General features: G+C 38.5%; 1 protein-coding gene across 1 annotated transcript in view; it reads left to right on the top strand.

The window, feature by feature from the left end:
* Positions 1-23944, top strand: part of LAMA3 (laminin subunit alpha 3) — a 103738-nt gene extending 79794 nt beyond the window's left edge. Inside the window, exons 47-76 of the mRNA XM_057367257.1 lie at positions 72-183; positions 775-942; positions 2058-2254; positions 2999-3115; positions 3584-3735; positions 5071-5212; positions 5789-5888; positions 6261-6377; positions 6461-6640; positions 8465-8607; positions 9651-9824; positions 10967-11118; positions 11219-11381; positions 11859-11992; positions 12478-12625; positions 12840-12959; positions 13876-14000; positions 14328-14448; positions 15552-15692; positions 16432-16562; positions 17378-17512; positions 19114-19258; positions 19551-19702; positions 20105-20294; positions 20580-20720; positions 21522-21681; positions 21816-21943; positions 22063-22156; positions 22497-22616; positions 22794-23944. Of these exons, the coding sequence (XP_057223240.1) occupies positions 72-183; positions 775-942; positions 2058-2254; positions 2999-3115; positions 3584-3735; positions 5071-5212; positions 5789-5888; positions 6261-6377; positions 6461-6640; positions 8465-8607; positions 9651-9824; positions 10967-11118; positions 11219-11381; positions 11859-11992; positions 12478-12625; positions 12840-12959; positions 13876-14000; positions 14328-14448; positions 15552-15692; positions 16432-16562; positions 17378-17512; positions 19114-19258; positions 19551-19702; positions 20105-20294; positions 20580-20720; positions 21522-21681; positions 21816-21943; positions 22063-22156; positions 22497-22616; positions 22794-22936 (4245 nt within the window). The 3' untranslated portion in view covers positions 22937-23944. The remainder of the gene's footprint in view (positions 1-71; positions 184-774; positions 943-2057; positions 2255-2998; positions 3116-3583; positions 3736-5070; positions 5213-5788; positions 5889-6260; positions 6378-6460; positions 6641-8464; positions 8608-9650; positions 9825-10966; positions 11119-11218; positions 11382-11858; positions 11993-12477; positions 12626-12839; positions 12960-13875; positions 14001-14327; positions 14449-15551; positions 15693-16431; positions 16563-17377; positions 17513-19113; positions 19259-19550; positions 19703-20104; positions 20295-20579; positions 20721-21521; positions 21682-21815; positions 21944-22062; positions 22157-22496; positions 22617-22793) is intronic.
* The last annotated feature ends 506 nt before the right edge of the window (positions 23945-24450 follow it).

The following is a 24450-nucleotide window of genomic DNA, read 5'->3' as shown; positions in this document are numbered from 1 at the left end:
ACATCTTGTGACTATGTATGAGCATGCTGTATCCACATACTTTCAATCTGATAATTTTTTTTCCTTGCTAGGCTGAAATGAACTACAAAGCAGCTGAGAGATTATTTAACAATTTTGGCCAAACTCATCAGAAAGGAAAGGATTTGGTTTCACGAATACAAGTAGTGGTCAACAATATAAAAGGTAAAAAAAAATTTCTAACTCCATAACATGTTTTGTTTYATAACATCTTTTCAGTTTATTTACAATATTCTTAATTAAGCATAAGAAGTTTTCTTAGAAAAGAACTTCATAAATCAGAATTTAGTCACAGCTGTAGAATTCACTCTTCCTATTRGAAATCTAATATATGATATTAGTTTAGAACCTTACCTTCCTTATGAAGTGAAAAGGGACTGAGAAGCGTCACTACCAGGATGTTTCAAGCAACGAATTTGATTATCCTGAACTAAACTCTAACTTTGTTCTGGGTTGTTATCATGGGCTCTTTAAAGTTAGAAGCTTAAAATTATTGGTGTGTACTTGGTCATTTGGGACAAATTCCAAGGTCAATGCCCTCTTAMTATTTTTGGTTGTGGGACATGGGATACTTTTCATCTTAGTAGTATTAATACAAAATGGATTTGCTTCATTAAGGAAAAAATAAGACATGCCTATTCCTGAAATCGTTAATGAAGCAGATCCATCTCAGAAAAGCAGTTGGCCCCATCATTTGAGCATTTTGAACAGGCTTAACACATCCTCTTTTTGACTTTGACAGTGGTTTCTTTTCAGTGCTCTTGGAACAGATAGCTGGTACAAACGCAGGAGGTAACAACCTGCCCCTGGGAGATGCCTCTGAAGAGCTGGCCGAAGCTCGGCGCATGATGGCAGAGATGCGGAACCGCAAYTTTGACCAACTTCAAGCCGAGGCAGAGAAGGAGCGAACAGAAGCTCAGCAGTGTAAGTGCTTTTTCTCTCAGCTTCTGACTTTCTAGAAAGATCAGYCTTAAATCTGAGGAATTATTGATTGGGTTGGTCTGCAGGAAGGGGCTTTTTGCAGTGGATCCCTGAGATTCGTAGCTGTTTTAAGTCAACAGGAAAGTGGTAGTTCTGGAGGGGATTTAAAGAATTTTTGGTTTGTTATGAAAGAAAATGAGTTGAGCTGGGGAAGAAAGGCAGCAGATTCTTCTTTTGTAACCAGATCATTCTCAGTAAAATAAAGGTGTAGCAAATCCTATTAAACCTATGCAATATTTCTGTGTATTATAAGAAATAGGCTATGATACAGAGAGTTTAGAGGAATTGCATGTTTAATTTAGCATAGATTTTCAGAAGTTGCTAGAGTAGTCCGAGGGTCAGATCATTCAAGGACGAAGAAGTTCGAAAGTTCTAGTTGCACTAGTTGTACTCCCTTTCATGTTCTGTGCATGTATTTGACTGGGACATTCAGAAACTTGACTCCAGACAGTAGAGACATCAAGAAAAAGTCACTGGCTTGTCTCCTAACCAGTGGAGGAATGTGAAAGACCATATGACTGGCAGTTTAGTTTCCCACAACTTTGAACATTGATACCTACCTCTGAGTGACTTATCTGTATCCCATTTTGTAGGCAGTGAAATTGGCACACTTTAGMGTGTGATTGACCTTTTTTGTGTTCCTGCATTTTTTGAAATTAAATGTGCCCTTATGTCTCCATTGATTACGGGAGAGAGTTTGATAACCAGCACAGCTGTAGACGTCTACATTGTGGCTGAAATGGTTGATGAAATTATGTTATTCCATATAAAATTTAGTATTTTCAGTTCAGCCTCATCCTTAATTAATATAGAAAACATTATTCTCAACATTTATCTGTGCTCTGTGTCTRCAGCAGCAAACTGAGGAGCAAATTTGATCCAGTGAGGTGCTGAATAGTATCTTTGATATAGCAACACTGAAATTAGCACTGCAGAGGATGCTCAGTTCACACAAGCACAGCTTTATAATCCTAAATGTCAAGCTCTTTTTAACGAAGTTTGTTCTGGTTGCCTTCTTCTCTGAAAAAAACCTATTCTTTCTGGTCCTGATACTGCAGTACTCACACGTATTAAGAATGAGCTACAGAAGTACCATCAGGAAAATAGTGGGCTTATTAAAGTTGTGAGGGATGCATTGAATGAATATGAATCCAAAATCACTGACCTTCGTGAAGCTCTGAATGATGCAACGGGACAAATCAAGCAGGCTGAAGGCTTAAACAGAGACAACGCAGTTCTGCTGGAAGACATTAAGGTATTGTTGGGGCTTGGGAGAAAACATTTTAACCTCAGGAGAGAAGAAGTGGTTTTGATTGCTGCTTTTGGCCTCACAAAGGCAAGCAGCACTAATTCTTCAGACTTTCTTCAGGGCCTCTTTCCATCCTTTGATACATGCATGGACAGGTATAAGTATAGTGTATTCTTGCTTGTGGCCTCTTTGTGCGACCGRAATAGCATGACCAAGACATACCTCTGATGAGAGCAGGGAAGGAGAGTCTTCCTAGCACTTCTCTTCAGTGCCACTAGTGTTTYTGTTTCCCATTCTACACCCAATTTCTGATACTGATGTACTTTTCATAAAAAGTTTTTTAAAGTATTTGGCTTTAAGAGCCATGAAAGATGCAAGGGAAAATGTGTGCAATACTGTTGAATTATTTGGRATTAATGTTCTACAGAACTGCTTCTGGTGTCTCATGAGGACAAAGAACAGCTGTTATTACTGAGCAGTGTTTGATTCTAGAGCTGGTAAAATAGTCCAAGGAATAAGTGTGTGGTGCAGGACACATTCTTTTAATTGTGATTTTGTTGAAATAAGTGCACAGATTCCACATTTTAAGAAAAAAGTATGACAGTACTCATGGTAAATCCTACTGTCAGTTAAATTAGGTTTGAGTTTGTTGTTTTGGTTTTTGGTTTTTTTTTTGGTTTCAAGATACATTTTTTCCTGCCCCTTTTCTTAACTTAATCACATGTTTTTCAACTTTYCATTTTTCCTCAGAAACGTATTGAGGAGACAAATGTACAACAGAATGGTGTCTTGAATATTCTGAACTCTGCCCGGTCTTCCCTGACACAAGCTCACAGTGCATTTGGGTTATTACAAAAGAGCAAAGAGGTAAAGTTAACCACTTTAAGAGAGGGTTAAAAACCCCAATATCTTGTTGGAGATAAGGCTTATCTGAGTGTTACAAGAAAGAAAGGATCTCACAGACCATCCTGGGTGCAAAAGGAGCCTGCCTGTGCAGGTTTCTGTAAGAGAAGCTCGTTGAGGGCTGCAATGTGTCTGAGGAAGGCACTGAGCTGTGGATATCAGAATCAGGGAGARCATCTGTGAGAAATACCCTCTGCCATTGTGCTATTCTTGTATTTCTTTCTAGCTAATTGCTTTTTGTCATTGTCAGAGGCAGGATACCGGGTTAGAAGGGTCTTTACTCTGACTCAGTTTTTATGTAAGGGGTCTGGAAGCATGATGTAATGACTGTTAGTTGTTTCTAGTAACCTRCAGAGTAAGTTGAAGAAGTAGATGTGGACAAAATCAAACACTTACAAATACAAATAGATTTTTTTCTTTCTAAAACCATAGGAATATGAAAGCCTGGCTGCTCAGCTGGATGGAGCAAGGAAGGATATGAATGAAAAAGTGGCAAATCTCTCATCAGCAAGCAAAGAACCTCTGGTGGTGAGGGCTGAGGAACATGCCAAATATTTGCAAGATGAGGCAAAACAAATGGAAGAGTATGTTGCTATTCCTGTAAAGGAGTAATTTTTGTACAGAACATCAGTGGTTGTAATGGTCTGTCTATAACTTAACCTGCTTTACTAGCCATTTCCAAAGCTAGAGAGAAATTAGGTAGGTCTTTTTCTGCTTCTTCATTATGTACAGAAGTTTTCTTTTTTTTCTCCAAAAATCAGGTCTTCCTGTATTTTTCCTGATTTTTCCCCCAAGAAGTGCAAACTCCCATAATACTGTTCTGTGCTACTGTACTAACACTTCATTTACATCTTACYAACAAGAGGAAGTCTTCATGTACAGGGTGGGAACATGTTTAGTACATTTTTTTGTACATTTATTTCAGGTACTCATACTCAGGGATGCTTTTATGATATCAAAGAGTTGAGGCAAATAATTTGAATAAATGCTATCTTGGCAGTCTTCAGACACCTGCTTAGCACTGCGGAGGAAAAGACCTCCTTTAGTTTTCTCATTCTTTAAGGAATCTTCTAGAAAGGCAAAAATATGATAAACTTGACAGGAATCCAGTTTCTCTCTCTGTTATTTGTACTTTACATTGGAATTTTGGGAGAGGTTTTGGAGGACTTATTTCGTACAGCAGAAAAAAAAGAAAAAAAAAGAAATCCTAATTTATTTTTCTCTGTGCAAATTGTTTGCATTTTGTCACTACACCAACTAGAAAGCCTCAAAAAGTTAAAGTCCAAAATTCCTAACACAGCTGGAAAATTTTTGGTTAAAACCCCACATTTTCATTAATTTTTTTATTAGTTTTCAGTGTGACTTTTTTCAATTAAGAAGACACTGTTCTCACAAATACAATGCAACTAATACTGGACAGTTGTAGTGTTCACAGAGAGAAGAGATTTTGTCTGTTTTTTCTGACTCCAGAGCTGTTGTGCTGCTTCTTGGAGAAAACACAAAAGATCTTGTAGTTGCTCCATCTTGTGCTTCATCAGGATCCTGGAGCAGCTAGAGATGATCTGAAATCTACAGTTCAGTTCTCTGAATTCCTCTTTATTAAAGTGTTTTGGAGGGCTGTGATTGAGGTTCCTTATTAGTGACCACATGATTTGGTGAATTCTCTCTATCTTAATCATTTAAAGGCTGCTTTGGAGTGCCGCAGCTGTGTTTTTCCATTCACCTGAACTTACCCTGTCTTCTGAAGAGTCTTTCCATGTTGGTCTGCCTCCAAGTTTGATATTTCTGCAGAATGAAGCTACAGATCTAATGAAAAACGTTTTCTGTATGRTGTTACTTAGAAAATAGTGAGTTCAGATCTGTTGGCAATACATCTCAGTCTTTGCAGAAGGCTGCATTTTTCACCCTGTTTCCTGCAGAATAAAGAACAGTGCCAAGAAGGGCGAGTTGGTAGGCTGTGCCGTGGAAGCTTCTACTGCCTATGACAACATCATTGGTGCCATCAAGGCAGCCGAGGAAGCAGCCGAGCAAGCTGGGAAAGCAGCTGACTCAGCTTTATCGGTAAGTGTCAGTAAACGGCCAAGTGATGGCAAACTTGTTACAACCAGATTTGTATTTTCTTTAGCTGTTAGAGAGGCCCCAAAATCATGTGCTTGGCATGCTTTATTTTTCTGTGACCTTTGTATGAGCTGCTGTTCTTCACCTCAGTGAATTAGTCTTGGCTCAGCACTAACCAGGGCAGTTACTGCCTTTCTGGTGGCACATGAATAATGACTGTTGCTTTCAGTGCAAAATAAAGAGATCTTTTAAGGCAAGCCTGCTAATCAATGCAGGTGATTTCATGAATTCTCTTCTACTTTGTGCTGCTAATACGCACAAGCTCTTCGACAGAGGCATAACACCTAACAGCTGTATTCTACCAGTTTCCTCCTAAAAATCCTTCTTAAGTTTGCTGAAGACTGAGATTGTGGTATGCTTAAATTACCCTTGATAATTGTTCCTAAAGGTTATGTTGTTCACATGAGATCTCTGCCCTTGCAGAGTTGGGGGTTCTTTAAATTGGATTGGGCTCTCTCTTTTACTCTTTAAATGTTAATGTAATTATCAAGCAATCTTACAGTACCATTCTGTTATCAGACTGTGAAGAGAGAAGACCTATCAAGAAAAGCTGCAGCATTGAAAACTGAGAGCAGTGCACTCATGGATCAAGCACAGGAGACTAAAAGGAAATTGCAAGGTACTAAGAAAGAAAGTGGTAGTAGAAATTTTCACACTTCATGAGAAGCTTTCATTGAACCATACATTTTCGCAGTTCAGCAAAGCCTGCAGCACTTGTTTACACAAAATAAGCTGGTTCCATCACAGTGGGACRTTTTGTGATGGTTATTTGCAATGGCAAAAAGGAGAGAAAGTAGATTTTTTGCTTCTGCTATGCTATACACATTTCACTACTSTCCAGCAAATCCTTTGCCCTATGTTGCAGTGGATGCAATACTCAGTGGTAGCATGAGCTGTGTAAGAGTATAGAGAAGTGCTGCARCACCACCTGTCCAACAGAAAAATGGTATTTTTTGTTTAATATTCACATGGGACTTTCACTGTTCTGCAGCTATTGGTCCAAACCTCGAAGACCTAAAGCAAAGACTTGATGTCGCTGATGGAAAGAAAAATGCACTGCAAATTGATCTTGTCACTGCTCGAAACAATCTCAACGGGATAAACAGAGGTTTGTTAATTAGTGATCACTTCAGGCCTGCCCCTTTCATCTGTTACCATAAGAATCTGCACGTTCATTTCTGTGTGTTTCAGATGACATCGACAGCATCATCACCAGTGCAAGGAACATGGCAGAAAAAGCCAACACTGTCACGGATAGTGTGATGGCTGAACTGGTCCCAATTGAAGCAGAAGTGGAAAAAATCAAGAGTAACTATGGAAGCACACAGAGTGCCAGCTTCAATAAAGCACTGATGGAGGCAAACAATTCAGGTATTGCAGGTGCTGTATAGGATCTACCAAATCAGTGTTAGATGAACATAGCCAGCTTTGCAGCAGAAGATTTATTCATTCCAAAGCTAGGCATGTACCCTAAGTATTCTGAGCTTCCTTTATTGCCAGTAGAAAGGGACAGGCACAGCAGAAAGTWGCTCAGGTCATTCTTTGGTATGCATTAAAAGCTGGTACCATGACTGGGCTCTAAGGACTTCGGCGCTAGTGACAAGCAGGACTCTAGGGGTCAGTACTGGTGTGATCCGTTTAGCATCTTCCTTAACCATCAGGATAATAGGGCAGAGTGTGCCCTCAGCACATTTTCTCCTGMCACTAAACTGGAAGGAGTGCCTGACACACCAGAGGGTTGTGCTGCCATCCAGACAAACCTCAACAGGCTGTGGAAATAGACTGCCAGGAACTTCATGAAGTCCARCAAGGAGAAATCCTRCACCTGASGAGAAATAAACCCATGTACCAGTGTATGCTGAGTGGTGGCTAAGCTGGAAAGAAACCTTTGAAAAGGTAGCCAAGCTGAAAAAAAGGACCTGGGGGTCCTGGTGGGCACCAAGCTGAAGATGAGCCAGCAAKGTGCTCTTGGGCTAAAAGGTTGAAACACAGGAGGTTCTCTCGGAACATCAGAAAATTCTTATTTTACCGTGAGGGTGACTGTGCGCTGGCACAGGTTGCCCGGAGAGKTGTARYCTCTGCCCTTGGAAATATTCAGAAGCTTCCTAGACACAATTCTGGACAACTGGCTCTAGGTGGCCCTACTTGAACACAGGAGTTGGACAAGATGACCTCCAGAGGTTCCTTCCAACCTCAGCTTCTCTGTGATTATGTGATTTTCCACTACATTGACTGGAGAAGGGACACAGATGATTAGCTTAGGCTAGATGTCTGTTAGCTGAAATYAAGTGAAAAGGATTGCATAGAGCCTGTGCTGAATACAAAATTAGGGACAATCACAKTCCCAAATAACTTCATTTTACATCTTTCCAGCCACTTTATCTGATAAAGTGAGATTAAAACATTTTAAATAGTTTAAATACAAGAGCTAGTCCTGCATGTTATTGCAGAGTTTTAAGTCATCCATGCAGTTACAAGTCTGGTTCATAAGTTATATTTAGAGAAACAAAAGGTCTGAATTTCACTTTTTTTTGCCTTCTGCATCATAGGGTTGCGGTATGCAAATACTTTCAGGGTGGGTTTTTTGGTGTTGGTTTTGGCTTTTTGCAATCACAGGAGATGAGAAATTGTTTCCTGTTACAGTGATAGTTGAAATTCTCATAGTATTTTCTATTCTCCTGAAATAAACATGGCCAGATACTGTAAGACTCACTACTAAATTGTGCTGTCTAGAAACCTTGACACAAGGGTATAATTCATGCCCTACTCAGTCAGGCCTGCAGTCTGCCTACCCCAGTATTCACWCTCTGAAAGTGGCAGCAGGAGATGCTGCACAGGGAATGCTGTTCTTTATCCTCATTCTTCTGTAGCATCATCAGTCACTGGATAATAATGTTAGAGACCACATTGCTGTTCTATTTAATTTTTTTTCTGGACCTTTATCAAAAACATTTTTGGAAGCAATAATTCTGACYGCTTTACAAATGTCTTTGGCCAAAAAGGTCAGGAATACAATAACCTCTGTATCCACTGCTAGTTCTAGTTAGAGCTTCCTAATATTGTAGGACCAGTGAAAACAGTTCTGTCATCACCCTGCCCACTGCTTTTCTGATAATTGTGTAGTGATACTGCAATTTTGCRTCTTGTTTTCATCCTCYTTTCTAGCATCAATGATTYRTTTTTCTTTCATTGCAGTAAAAAATTTGACAAACCARCTTCCAGATCTGTTCAGCAAGATCAAGAGTATCAACCAACAGCTGATGCCACTAAGCAACATCTCTGAGAACATAAATCGCATAAGAGAGCTGATTCAGCAAGCAAGAGATGCTGCAAATAAGGTCTGTCCTGAGCAGTACAATCATGCTTGACCTCAGTGGTTTGGCTACCAATAGTATTTTTGTTMATCTTTCTCTTTCTAAATTATTTTGGGGGAAAATGGGTGTGAAAGACTACACATAAATTTAATTCAACAGCACCACCCAGCAATTGAAGTAACTGTGATGATGGGAAGTATAATAATTTATACATATAAATTTCTGGATGCAGTAGCTTCATCTTTTTCCCATTACATTTTTTTCCCAGGGCGTCTCTGCAATACTTATTTGTACAGCAGCCTCTTGCTTTCCAAAGTACATTGTGGTGGCTTTGGCAGCAGAGCTGGCTCTGCACCTTAGAGACAGGGCTCTYTACCCATGCTTGGCCAATTGAAAGCTGACACTGCCAGAAAATTTGGGCAGCCCTGTGCTCTCATGACTCCAGCTGCTCCAAGGTGTTAGAACTTGGCTACTGGCACTGTATTAGACTGCCCTTTCTCATTTAAGCATCTGCTGTAGTTGCTGAAGTGACAGTGTGGTCTCAGKTCCTTAAGAATCATCCCTGAGATCRTCACAAATAGCCTGGAGTTACAGTGAATAAGAGGAGTCAGTGATCATGGTGTATTTAGCTGTAATAGGATGTGTCTTTACAATACCAGAGGTGCATTGTAATTCCCAACAGACAGTCAAGTCCAGCCAAGTGAAGCATCAGGATGTGTTTGTAGACATCTAAATAATTCATAGACTTGCTCTTTAGAGTTGCAGGGCACATCCTCCCCTGTCCATGTATTGAAGGCAACAGTTACTTGACAGAGGCACAGTAAGGGTTGATTAATTGATGTCTGGAATAAAAAAGTGCTGTGTTAAGTATTGATAATACAGACTACTGCATTATCCAGTCTGTTTCCTAATTATWTTGTTTAGTAGGATCAGAGTCCAAATCTGTAGTAATAGATGGCTGAAACATGACTGGGATGTGTAMTGGGTTACTTTGCAGTTAAACATACCAGTGAAATAGGAGTAGTAGCAACATTTTATTGTAACATACTGAATTTTGTTTTTAACAGGTTGCTATTCCTATGAGGTTCAATGGCAGCTCMGGTGTAGAGGTTCGACCTCCGAGCAACCTTGAAGATCTCAAAGGCTATACTTCACTTTCCTTATTTATCCAAAGTCCTCAGCAAAGACCAGACRCTCGCCAGAGGGCAAATAGGTTTGTCCTGTACCTGGGTGACAAAGATGTAGGTGTATTTTGATATTTAATCTGATTTTTAGAACAGACATCATGTTTTGATAGAGGAGTGGGAAGCAGTYTGTTCTGACTGAAGTTTGTAGTTACTCTTGGCCTATTTCTTTACGATTGCWTTTAAGTGCTGGTGAAAGTGTTTTRTTCATTCCTTTACTGGCAAAGTAATAAAAAGAGGCTGACTCCTTGTCCTTTGATGCTTTGCTGTTTTGCTCCTTTGGAAGTTACTTCTCCATCATGGATATCATCACACAGTCTTATCAGAACTGTYAGTTTCTGCAGCAGTGCACAAACTCAGCCCAAGTCCTGCCTTAGAGCTTTGACTCTTTTCACAATAGAAGTCACTCTTAGTTTCTCTGGTTAAAAAAAAGTGATAATTTCAGTTCTGAAATTCAGCCCCTCAGCTCTTAATTTTTTTTTGTCTTCTGAATATGCAGAATAATGCAGACCTGTTTGTGCATTCAAGTTTGTTCAATCAGCATCAAACATTTTTAAAATTTCCTGCATGCAGTTCCTARTGTTGTTATTTGACARMAGCTGTATCTGTAGTGAGCCTCATRCYTACACAGAAAGCTGTTTAAAGGTATTTGTTCAACACTGGATTTCATCTTTTTATCCCCTGAGTAACTAGCCAGGACACCATGTTGAAAGCATTTTAATTGTTACTTCTGAAGTACAGTATCATGAAGAAATAAAATATAATTTTTGGGGGGAAATTACTGCTCTCATTTACCTCAGTTACTTGACCTTTGGAACCATTGTCCTTCACAAAATGTTGTTCTGAACATCTTTTTTATTTCGCAGATGTTGTGTCTAATTTTTAGTAAAGGTGTCATGTTTTCATAACTTTAGCTGGGAGATGTTACAAGTGTGGAAAATATTTTAGATATTATTGTTACAAAAATAAAAACCACACATGACTTTTCAATTAATTTATAACTATATTTGTTGAATCAATGCAACACATATGATTACAATTTTTCTTCCCAGAACTGATCAATTTAATTCTCATCATTAGGTGGGTGGATTTCTTGTGACTCATGCACAGCATGATGATTTCTCTGAGGAAGTGCTGCTGTATTTTACCTTCATTAAAATTAATCATTTATTAATTACTATTTGCTTTGCTATTTTTAGGCTTCCAAGGACTACATTGGTATGGCTGTGAAAGATGGATACCTTACTTGTGTCTATAACCTGGGAGATGGAGATGGAGAAATAAGAGTGCAGTCTCTGGTGACTCAAAGCAAAAGTGAGGAAGCTGTTATGGATCAAGTTACATTTGAAAGGTATAAGATCCGCAGTGCACAACAATCTTCTCGAAAGCCTGCTAATAACATCTTTATTAGTGTGATGTGATGTGATATTCTGTGTCTGTTTTGGTTTCAGGATTTACCAGTATGCAAAGCTGAGGTACATCAAAGCAGCAACATCAGTCTCTCCAGATWATCAAAGCCCTAGGAGTACAAGCAGTGGAGACAGTGACACTCTTCTCAATCTTGATCCCAGCACTGTTGTCTTTTATGTTGGAGGATACCCACCAGATTTCAGGGTACAAAGTGTTCTCTTTAATGTTTTAAAGAGATTTTGTGTTAATCATCCCGTTGTTCTTGTAAGATTGGAACTAGCAGTCTTACAAGGCATGTATAAAAACTTATCCACAACAGTAGGAATAGATGGGATGCAAGGAGATTCTGCTTCCTACAGAGTCTGCCTGGCTTGTAACGTGCTAAAACTCAAAGAAGGAAGCACGATGATACTTTATTTGCTCAGGAAAGTATGAAACCTATCCTGCCCTGCTAAGTACTCTTCCCAATCCATGTGACTCCGCTTTAAATTGTGCTGCAGTACACCTAGGGTGGTATCAGACAGTTTGGATATTATATACAAGCATATAGTATCTTTCCTATATATTTAGAATATCATATTCTCTGTCATAATAATATTTACAGTAAATCTTACCAGTTAGATAGCAATGTAAGATTTTGTCAGCTAATGTTGAAATGGTTTTAATGACACTGTTTTGCAGCCTCCACGTAATCTCGACTATCCTCATTATGAAGGCTGCATTGAACTTAACAGCCTAAATGAGCGTATTATCAGCCTTTACAACTTCAAGAGGACTTTTAATCTCAACACCACTGAAGTGCAACCCTGCAGAAGGTATGATATAAACACAGAAGTGTTTCRCAGTTCTGTGGTTTTATCATTATGAATTCTTTTCTCATCCAGAGGAATAACCACTGTAGCTAAACTGGTTATATTTTCTAACTCTTGATCATTACTACATTTTTTAGAGAAAATCCTCAGTGATTACATGATTCACATCTATGACAACCTCAGTCTRTTTAAATTTAAGTGTTATAAAACCCAGACACAATTTCTGGACAAATGTGTTCGGCTATTTTATAAAGCAAATATTGCATTAAGTTCAAAGGAGTCAGTCATTAATGATTTTCTCTCTAAAGACCATATGTGAATCTGGGAGAAGCCAGTGGAAGTTTTTCCTTCTGCTTGGATTAGATCAGAATTTGGCCCTTTACCAAATGCTTTAACTTAAGCATTTTTAAAATTTCAATGGCTGTAAGTSCATGTGGTAGAAGTTTTTGCTCTCATATATTCACACCTGTGACATTGAATTATTACAGGTATAAAGAAGAGACTGACCAAAGCTATTTYGAGGGCACTGGTTATGCCAGTCTCACAGCAAAAGAAGGAAGTGCCCAACGACTACGGTACGAGCAGACTATTGAGACAACTGCAGATGAAGGCATCGTGTTTTTTGCAGCAAATGAGGTAATGTGTGGAATGCTTCTGGCTGTTCTGTGGTTGAAGAACATCTTAAAAATCTTGCTTATTAAAGGACATGTTAGATTTAGTAATAATTGTAAGGAAATGTCTTTAGAGTGTTACTTTCATCTTTGTGGTAAATTAGTAGATTCTGCTGTATGTTTAGTGTCATATGGTTTAGTTTTGGATAGTTTATTTGTGTTGTTTTTTTTTATTGCAGGATCAGTTCATCAGTGTGCTCATTAAAGATGGTCATACAGTTTTTAGATACAAACTTGACTCCGAAGCTCCCAAAGAAGTAAAAACCAAAAAAACTGTAAATGATGGAACATATAAACAGGTATGTAATTTTAAGAATCAAGGGATCATTATTTGTAAAAATACACATTAACTGAAAATGTCCAGTTGTAAAGTTCAGTTGTGGAGTTTTCCTTTTGTGTGCGGGAATCAAGTCACTGGGGATTAATTTGGACATGTGAAAATTATTCTTTCTCTTGTCCTGCTTTAGTGTGAATAGTGCAGTTTTAACAGTAAAACCACCAAAGAAAGAATTGCTCTGTCAGAGCAATGCTTTACATAAAGATAGCTGTGTACACTGCAATTATTGATATTAGTGTCATACTTAGATCAGTGTTTTCACCACCTTGCAGTTCATTTCTTCATGGTGGGCTGATCTTTTATAGACATTACTCTTTCGCAGTCTTGGTTGTTGCTTGTCTCCTTAGTTTCTCTCCAGCTCTTTTGTAGCACTGCCAGAGTGAAATCATAAAGACATCATTAAAAACCTTTTAAATCCTTGTTGGTTAGTACTCTCTTTTCCCCTTAATATATTTCCAACTAAATAGTGTAAGCTGCAGTGTCTGCTACAAGGAATCTTTATGCTCTGCTGGGTAAAGTTACCTCCAGCCAGCTGACTGACTTGGTTTTTGTATGAGGCAGCAGCTTCAGCAGCAAATACAGAAAAATACCTGAATCTTAGGTGAGGAATGTTTTTAGGGCAATTTTTCAGATGAAAATAAAATCTCACCTTGTATTTGGATAGTTGAACTATTTCCCTAGGTATTTGCTTTGACTAAATCCCCAAAGCTTGCAGGGTATCTTTGGACTACTGCAGTTATTCTTGATTCAAGTCACTTGTAAACAAGAGGAGGGGGAAAAACATCACCACTGTGTTCTGCACTGTGGGGTGCTTCTAATCAGCTAAATAATTTTTGTTTCTGCCAAATGAAGTGATTCTAATTATTCATGTATTTCAGATTAATTTGGTGCTTGACCGAAGAAACAACATTGTGTACGTCAGTCCTGATATTAAAGCCAACGCAAGTGTCTTCCGTTTCACTGAGTACTACCTCGGTGGAATTCCATCTTTTCTACGGGAACGGTGAGTAACTATAATAAGACTGTAACATACTTTGTTGGGAARCTCCATCTAAACTCTTTCCTTACACAATTTTTTTCACGCTCTGTGTCAGCTATCTAATGTATAACACATTATCATGATCTGTGATTTTTGGCTAATGGAGAGATCTTTGCTGGAGTGCATCTGAAGATTTGGTTTGCTCAGCATGAGGTGTGTGTACATAAGAAAGATTGCTGTCATTCTGTTTTTCTGTTTCTTATATTGTCAGCATTTATAGGTCACTATAGTGGTGTGTGCTTTGAAATGCCAGGCTACTGAACTCTTTTTCCTTCCACTCCCTGAAACCAGCTTTAATATATCCACACCTCCATTCCGGGGCTGCATGAAGAATGTGAAAAACCCAGCCACTGCATCTGTTGTTTTTGATAAGGCTTTTGGTGTCAGCAAGAAATGTTCAGATGACTGGAAGGTAACTAATAAATTTCCTCAAAAMCCTCTGSTGGAGTTCACAGAGTGTGGTTTATYTATAAATTCTGGACCATTATGTTTTACTTAGGTGAAAAATTATATTTGGTTAATGTGATAGCAATAAAAGAACCTGGATTGGGTAAGAGGATATGGAAATAAAGGAGACACCACCCCTAATGTGACAGGTTGTTACAGCACATAGCKCACTCCCTATTTTAATACTGTTTGCAACTGAGTATTCGTATTACCATGTAAGCTTGTTGGCTTCCAGTTGCTGTTATCGATTAGGCTGGAATGGTTAATATTACTCTTTYCTTTCCTTTTGCCAAGGTTTTTATGTTTCCTAATTAAGTGACTTTTCAGCCTTTTTTCTTGAAAGATCTTAACAGACTATTTCCATCAAAGTCTCTCATTGTGAGACTGCACTCATCTGATTGTTCTGTAATTATTTTCTGTGCAATCTTGGTTTTTGCCATGTTCTTTTTAAAATGTGACAATGTGACATTTCACTGCTGGCTTAACCAGTGATGCATGGAGAGATGAAAACTATGCTTCTTCTGCATCTACTTACTGCTCACACGGTGCATGATCCCATTTGCCCTTTTTATTAGGGTATTCCACTGAAAGTTTGTGCTTATTTCCTTTCCCTTGTGGCATCTAAACCTTTCACAGAGCAATTTCTTCACAGACTSTCTTTGCAGAGGATCTAATCTTCATTCTCTATACAACTTCTCATGTATTAAAAGGTGTCCTATGACTCACAAAGTTTCAGTTATGTAGCTYGTCTGCACAGCTTCATAGTTACAAACTATTCCTTCAGCTGCAGTTTTGTGTACCCAAATGTGAAAACTTTCAAAGCCAGAGTAGCTAGAGATGAACAGCTCATTATTCTCAGCAAGCCTCCTCTCTCTTTAGTTTCTCAGACCATAGTTTATGCTGGTGAAACCAGCTCTGTACTGAAATAATGGGTTTTGAAGTTTGCCTTGTGTTTAGTTTTGACTGGAGCTGATCACAATTATGTTGAATGGGGCAGCTGTTGTCTCATATTGCCATTTCTTCTGATTAAAAGGAAAATCACTGAAGGCATTATTTTCTCCCATTTAGCTTGTGAGATCTGCAGCTTTCTCCAAGGACGGAACACTGAGCCTGAGTGCAGCAGATTTCCCATTTCCCAAGGATTTCCAAGTTGGCCTTGGCTTTCAGACCAGAGCTTCRACTGGAACACTCTTAAATTACAATCTACGGGTATGAAACACATTCARCTTAGCATATGCGATGTGTTTTATCTCTGAATCAGTCATGTTAGTTTGTGTCACAAGTCTCATGCAGAATCCTGTATTTTGAGGTAAGAAATGCTTTATTTGAGCATGGCATCTTGCATGTCATAGGCCAGAGAAATGCATTCTGGCAATTTCTTCACTTGGTCAACAAATAGTATGATAAATAACTGAGCTCTGAGCTCAAGCCTTCTGCAGAGTAGTTCATGCACCTGACACCACCATCCCAGTAAGAAGACTGTTGCCTGATACAGTTGGCCAGAAATTTTCTCAAGAAAAAATGGCATTCTGCCCACAAGTAATGTTACCATGTCCAAACAGGCAGAGGAAGGGGGTTGGTTTTGGCTATGATCCTTCAGAAAGCAGGGAAGTTTAGAACCCTATTCTGGCTGGCTAGAGGAGCTAAGAAGTGAGCWCACACCAGGCATTTGAGAATTGGAGAACTGACTCCTTTGCTTTTTGTAAAAATAACAAATATTTRAAATAAATGTTTGCTATTCAGAGTGCAGAGGTATTTTGAAACAGAAGCTATGCTAATCATGCAGAACCTGGTATAACATCTGGCACTAGATGTCTGAGAAATGCAGTTCTAGTRTAAGAAAATTCATTGCTTGCTGGCAACCACTGAGAACTGCATTAATGGCAGTAGCAAGAACTAAAGGCTCCTGCATTTATGTAGCTGATCATTTTGTGGGATTCTTTTATAGCCTGATGTTCTTTCCATCTTTCTGAGTCCTGGCTCTGTAACTGCAAAGATGCGAGATAAGGAAATCAAACTGGAAAAGAAATATGAAGATGGGTCAGTGCATTATGTGACAGTAATAAAATCAGAAAACAGGTGAGTCCAGTTCTTCATCTGGTTCTTATTCAAATTTTGTGGGACTCATTCTTCGGATTAGTAGCTAAAAATGGTCTCTTCTWGCAAAGGATACCTAAATAATGAAGGTAAAGGAGATTTTTAGTCTATGAATGTGGGTGCTGGTACCTGCGATGTTTCASCTGTACCCTGCTATGCATTTCTTTTAAAGGTTGTGTGAGTTTTGACTGCTTCTCTAGCTGGAGCTTTGGAGACTTYGGAGCTCTTCCCCTTCCCATAACCTTTATGTGTGTCCCTGTAACACAGGGGGTCAAAGGACCAGGGAAGAAGCAAATACTGTGTCTATTTCTTTCAGTAATGGTCTGTTAAGCAAGTATTGGAAGAGAAAATTTATTGTAAAGTTCCTAAACCACACTGATTGCTGTGGAATCCAATTCAACTAACATTTTCATGTAAAATTTCGAATGGTTGGTTATAACTTTGGGTGATTGTAACTTAATACTGTCTGTACCATTTTGACACAAAGAATTAAATCCTGTCCCATAGTTGGCAATGAGAGCTTTTTCATGAATTTCAGTTGCACCAGGATTTCACTGTAGGACTGAAGTATRAGCTTCAACTCTTGCTTATTATCTATTATGGAAAAGTGGAGCAAATTCACAGTAGTGAATGAGCACATACTGAAAAATTCCCATAAGTAACCTAATGAAGCTCTAGCATAATCACAATGTAACAAGAAAACACATCTCTCAAATGGTTCGTTTATACATGTATATATTTCTTTTAGTTTCCTATTTCTTCATATGTCATGCTTATTTCTATTTACTTCATTTCAGATTACATCTGATGGTTGATGATGAGTCAAAAGCAGTTGACTCTCCCAGGACATCAAACTCACAGGAATCAAACAGACCTATAAAATTTGGTGGAGATAATTTTGAAGGCTGCATCTCAAACATCTTTATTAAAAGGTATTTGGCCTTGAAAGAGTTATGTTTCATGCATTTTGRCCTTTTCTTTAATCAGATTAAAATTAATTTTTGCTAAAATGTTTTCCTTCCACATATGATATCTTCATGAATGCATAGTTGCTGCCCTCTAATACTCTTTCATTCGAGTACATTATAGATGGGATTCAGTTATAATTAAATCTGCTGTTCAGCTGTAAAGGAGTTTTAGTCTGAATCACACCTGTTCAGTAGTCTGTTAGCTAAATAATGAACTCTGCAGAGTGAATTGGATATTTCCCAACAGGTATCCAGAAAGATCTGCTAAATTGTATTAATATTGTTAAGCAGGTAATAAAAGGAGCAAAGCTACTGACAGAACCAAAACAGCCACGCAAACAAGTGAGGGCAAATGTGTAGAAATCATCTGCCTGATCTAGGCTGTCYCTTTTTTCCATGTGTTTGTCTCATTATCAGAGACACCTTTCAGGCAAAATTTAGGAGAAAAAGGAAGCATAAACATRTTTCTAGAAGAAAAGCCTTCCATTAGTCAGTCATGTCCCAGTGGGGCTTTRTGTTAGCTAAGTTTTGATGAGTATTTATACATGTATAGAGTTTTAAAAAAACACGGTTTTATTTGATTTTCRTAGAACCACAGAATGATTTGGGTTGGAAGGGACCTTGAAAGATCCTCTAGTTCCATCYCCCCTGCAACTGGCAGGGACACCTTCCACTAGATCAGGCTGCTCAAATTCTGTCTTCATTTGAAGCACTAGAAGACATGAATGAAATAATCTGTATACTAACCTCTCCATCAGAAAAAAAATTTGGAAAATTTTTGTGCAAAAATAGATGAAGAATTAATACTGTAGCTAGTCTGATGGAGTGAATGGAGAATGACCAGCATTAAAGAAGTTCTGGTTCTACTCCCAACTCTACCTCTCTTCTCATAGAAAACCACAAGCAAGGAGCTTTGTTGCTTTTCTGTAGTTGTTAAGTGTTTTGTAATTTACTGGTTATAGATGTTGCATACAACTTAGAAAATTATAGTATTACTTAATATTATTCTTTRTACACATGGTAAATTGGCTTTGACAGTCTTTCTGATAATTTGGTTATAATACTAAAGCTACATATGAAATTCTGATGGGCTTTGCCCCTTGACAAAACTCCTTAGAACATCTTATTTAAAGAGAGAGTGAAGCAGGGCCRGATGATGCCATATTTTCTTGATCTGAAACTGGTTACGTATAATTGACAAAGTTTTGTAGTCTGATTCAGAAAGCTTGCCCAATTAAGGCTGCTGTCATTTTTTTTTCTTTTTTCAATGGCCACGTATGTTTGTGTTTTTAAATAKCTTTTAGCAAAAATTACTTTTGTTTAGAAAAGACGAGAACCAAACATCAGAATTTTTCTGTAACCAAAAATAAATGAGCAGAACCAGGAAAAATATTATTTCCATCATTGAACATACATTTTTCATTGAAAAATAAAAACCAGTACTTTAACATCGGGTCATGGGAAATCAATTTTGTGCTGAACATGGTTTTACAATATGTTTGTTGTCGATTRCACTAAAGAAAAGGACTGCTGAGTCACAGCACTTACTGCTTTTATCMCTACAGGGCAGGTCAGCTCCCCGAGGTTCAAAATCTTGTTGATAATACTGGCAAGACTGGTGTATCCCTCGGAGCTTGCCAGAAATATGAAAACCTTGAACCAATGCTGCTGCGGGAGTTTAAAAATCCTCTCAGGCTGAAGATGCTCAAGGTAAGCCTATTGTTACTGTCATCTTTACTCCATATTGACACCCAGGCTTTGTCTCCACAGCCATTATTTCTGAGATTCAGATGTTCTTACTTTCCTTCCATCTCACATCTGAAGCAAGTTCTCATTGTGTTGGAGTTTTATGCTAAACCCACACCTGTCTAGAATAACAGCTTTTCTGTCATTTAGGGAATGCTGTTGACTGACTCAGGTGGAAACTCTTAAATGTGTTGATTAAAATGTTTCTGAGTATRTGCATGTATAGTAAATGTTTCAATTCTGTTTACGTGTACAGAATGAAAAATACCTTGACTATTTGAAAGCTGCTGATGTGCAAAACCACACTATACCAACTCAGTTACATGACAGCAGTGAAGCATATCTCTTTGGAAACATCCCAAATAGTTTCATATCCTACACATTTTCTCCATTGTTATTTACAGACAGGTAAGAAAAACGTTCTCTGTTCTCCTCCTAATACTTTAATTGTGAAAGCTGCTTGACTCTCTGGGTGCCAAGTGTGAGGATTTTCTTCATGCTTATGTCTTGGGCCATAACCAAAGGTAGTTCTGAAGGTCCAGGCTTTTCTTTTTAAGCATTTGCCTGAAGTGAGTAGATTTAATGGGGTATGGGGACAATTTCAGTGCATATTGATGCCAGTTCCTAAGCCTAAATGTGTCAGGTTTCATTTGCATTCAGAAATGCAGTGTATAATGCCACGATTCCACCCAAATATTCTTCTGCATTTCACAAATGGAGTTGCACTGGAGCACAGAAATAAGAAATTTCTTTTTGTAAGAAAACTTRCAAAATAGACCTATATTATGAGTATGCCTATTTCCACTACAGGTTACATTTTTCTGTAGATGTACGGACTCGATCGTCAAGAGGATTAATAGTTTTCATGGAGGAAGGCKCTGAGGACTCTTATATGGCTCTCCACATTTCAAAAGGACGTTTCATCTTTTCACTTGCCTCTGGAGGAAAACAAATCAAAGTCAAAACCAGTATTAAATACAATGATGGGCAATGGCACACTGTAAGTAGTATGGAACCACAGTGAAAGCATAACAGCAGGCACAGCCTATTGCATTTTTAAGAGAGTAGAAACTCAGTTTTGATCATTGTAAATTAATTCCTGTGCCTGAAAATTCACGTAGTTGGTAAGTCTCTGAGAGACCTCATTGAGACTGATAGTCCCAGCATATTATTTTCAATTTTAATATTTCARCAATATGATGTCTAATTTAAAGACAAGGAAGATCTCCAGTGGCTTTTGTTGGCTTTTGKATTTTTTATTCTGTTATCTTTGCCCCCTGGAAAGGTGGTCTTCAGCACAGATGGGAAGAACGCCCGCCTTGTTGTTGATGGTCTCAGGGCCCAGCACAGAAGATTGGCAACAAATTCTGCCATCAGCATTAAGCCACCAATCTACCTGGGAGGGCTGCCATCACTGAGAAAACAGGTAAATAATTGAACACACACACACACACACACACACACCCCGTGCTGCACTAATTACATATGAACGTCTTTAATATGCAGAATTTCCATGCTGAAAAGCTTTGGAGATGATTTCCAAGCACGGAATGGGCACCATGTGTGACTGGTGTTTGCAATGGTTCATTACAGATCTTCTTCCTCACCTGTTCACACAGCCTTCATCTGGACCCATATTTTCAATATGTTGCTGAGGCACTGATGACAACCATGTACTGTTTTCACTTTTATTCCTTACAAATAGAGAGGACCAAAGTCACATTTTCAATACCATCTTTCTGTGGAACATGTACCTCAGTGGACTAAGTGATAATCARTAGAGAAGCAAAAGAATCATTCTTATTAAGGAATTACAGATGTAGAACTGGATTTCAATCTGAAATACATGTGGTTTTATTTTAAAAATGGGACAGTTAATGATCCAGAGCATTTTATAAAATCAGATTTAAATAAACAGACTTAGGAAGGGAAGGGGTAATTGGGATTTCACAATTCCTCTTGCATTGTCTTTTTGACACATCGTTAGGAAGCATCTGTTCTACAAGCAAGAGTCATGTTAACTCAGAATCAACTATTACTGTGTTTCAAGCACTTTTTTAGGATTTTGGAATACCTTTTCACTGCATCAAGATGGGGTTTAGGTGTCTTTAGTGCCAGTTGGTTTTCTGTAGTCCAGCAGTCCAAAAGAACCAACGTTTAGTTTATTAAAACAAAAAAAACCCAAACCATAATGCTTTAATATGTGTGTTTTGAAATATGCTTTCAGAATATACCAATGAARAGTTTCAAGGGTTGCCTGAGGAATTTTAAGGTGAACGGAAAAGTCATGAATGCACCTCAGCAAAAAAATGGCGTACTTCCATGTCTGGATGTTCCCATGGACACGGGGATTTATTTCTTCAATGAAGGAGGATATATCACCATTGGTAAGATGTGCAGAGATTATGGTATATGGAATTATGTCCTAAGTGTATGTGTTTATGGCTTATTTGTTTCAACGTGGTTTTCAAATTATCTCCTCTTATGATCACTCCTCTACTCGCTGTTTAATTCTCCATAGGTAATTTGCTGATGGGCCTGGATTTCAGGATTGTATTTACMATTCGACCAAGGAGTTCAACAGGTGTTCTCCTTCATGCTGGAGGCAAGCAAGACAACTACTTGACTATTTATATGAAAGGAGGAAAGGTGGGTACAGACTGTTTCTATTTCAGCTGTGATTGCCCTGATTCAGCAGGGGGAATTCTGACCTTTCTCTGTTGCTCCTGTTCTTTGTCACAGTAGCTTAACAGGTAATTTCTTTACAGGTCATTGCTGCTGGAAATAGTGGTGCTGGAGAATTCCAGACATCAGTCTCACCTAAGAAGCCTTTGTCTGAKGGACAGTGGCATACCATTGCAGGTACATTGTACATTTCTTCTGAAACTTTGAAGAGACRRTGGGCACAAAGCACTGCAGCTCCAMATTKTTATTAATCCTTTAACTTCTGTTTAGTCTGAGAATACTCTTCAGAACAATGTTAAGTGTCTTGTGGTAATTGAGGGCTTTACATAAGATATTTTTGGTGGGTTCTGTTAARCCCCAGATGACCTTGGTTTGTCAGACTGACTCTAAACTAAAATAAAATCTGTTTTTTCTATGCTTTACATTTCAAGAAAGATGYKATTTAAAAATAGTGCCAAATCTAGMTGAYTCTTYAATAGGGATGAGAAGKWGTTCTTATTTAYTTGCTTCTTTGCAGTCTCTCAGAAGAAGAATACTGTGCAGCTGGAGGTGGGCACACAGAGTAACTAYACCACTGCACTTCAACCCTCTTCTCCTAGACGTGTGTATCAGCCACTCTACTTTGGCAATATTCCAGGTAATATTATTGCTTCTTATTTTTTCATGTTTTTTCCCTTTCCAAAATAACGGTCCCATCTATCCATTCACCATAGTCCTGTATCATTCATCCTCTTTTGAAAGCCTTGCAGTAACTAATGTTCTTTAAAATAATTGTTATTTAATTAACTTAGTTTTTCCACCTTGTTTTTTGTAGCAAATCTGGACACCCTGTGGCTTCCGGTTAAAGACTCATTTTTTGGCTGTCTTCGGAATATTCACATCAATGACAAACATGTCTCCACCAGGAGAATTTCAGAAGTTCATGGTGTAGTGAATTTGCACGGGTGCCCGGAGTAGTAACTGCTGTTCCACACATCAGGTGAAGAGGAGCTGTGCGGCTTCGCCTTTGCTGATCAGCGTCAGGCTGCTCGTTCTGAACAGCCRGTGAGCAGATGCAYCCTCTGGATGTGRACTGTGCCAAAGCAAACGAGAAGTRTTTGCTTTGATAAACTCCCTTTTAAATGTTACTGATTTCCAAGGTAATCCATTGTGCCTCTTGAGATATATGCAGAAGATATAATTGCATATACTTTACATGGCCAAATTCTGCTCTCACCTACAGCAGCAGAGACTTGAGCAACTCCAGTGTGTTAATTTTGGAAATTTGCCTTAATGTTGGTCATCTTGAGAACAATTTGATCCATTAATAGAAAGAATTTTGTAAAAATATAAATCTCTTTGGATTGTTGTTTATACAAAAATGCACATTGATGTTAAAAGTAATWATAATAATATAAATGGAGTTTGAAGCACTTTAAGGAGTGAAACTCTGGGGGTTTGTTACAAAGTTAGGAATTGTGGGACCAAATAAATGCAGTATGTTCCTAAAACTATTCATTTTCTTGTTTGGTTGTGTTAAACTGGTGGGTTTTTAATGTGCTTTTYAGAAGCTGCTAAATCCTGCTTGCTTTGTGGAAATAGTTCTGTAGGTTTAAGATGCTGATTTGCCTGAATAAGCAGGTATCCGTCATCTCTGCTCATCACAATTTGGTTATCTAAACGTCTCAGAAAGAGTAGGTTTTTTTTTGTAATCTTCAGAGCCAGAGAGTCTCCTCCAGAGACAATTCTTTTCCTAAKGAAATGAAGAAAAGTTTTATCAGGATGGAAGCTGCATCTGCTACAATTATGTAGCATGAATTACAGGACTAACCCAACAAAATTTTTTTTTCAAACATTCAAATTTTATATTTTGTAACTGATTGTGACCCACAGTGGCGGGCAGGGAACCCAGTTTGCTTCATTCTTGTGAGTAGAGAGCCAGACTGTATAGACTTGACATGGCTTCTTTTTCCACTGTCATTTAGAATCAGCATTTTGCTTTTGCACCCCCAATGCCTGGATGCCAACCCTCTTTTGCAAAATGCAGACATTTTCTAAGGCTGATCCTCCATGTAGGGAAGCATATAGACTCCCAATGTTCCTGCTTTCCTTTGCTGCCTTCTCAGTGTGCACCAGTGTGTCCTCAGGGTTTGARATGAGGTGCAAGCTGGACTAGAAGAAGCAGATGCCAGATCCATAGCCCATATGGCTGTGGTCATTAATCCAAATTTTTGCAGCTTTGCAGATCGTTTTCAGCTTTGCAGGCTGATGAAAGTGTCAGAAAGCTGTTTACGCTAAATCTTGTGTTGCTTTCTCTTCTATGGCAACTCTTTCACAAGCAAATCTATGTCCACACAGAAGTTTCCGAAGTCTAAAGCCAGCTTTGGTGGCAATGGGGTGCATTCCAGGGTTGAGGCCTCAGAGGCAGCAAAGGATTGAGGGCTCTGTAATGGCAGAGCCCTCTCTCTGGAGATGCTCTGCAGGAACACATT

Source organism: Malurus melanocephalus, unplaced genomic scaffold (assembly GCF_030028575.1).
Source record: "Malurus melanocephalus ecotype Western Australia unplaced genomic scaffold, MMel_1.1 scaffold_76, whole genome shotgun sequence".
In the NCBI taxonomy this organism is placed as follows: domain Eukaryota; kingdom Metazoa; phylum Chordata; class Aves; order Passeriformes; family Maluridae; genus Malurus; species Malurus melanocephalus.
Note: the sequence above shows the minus strand (reverse complement) of the source record. Positions and strands in the feature narration are given on the sequence as shown.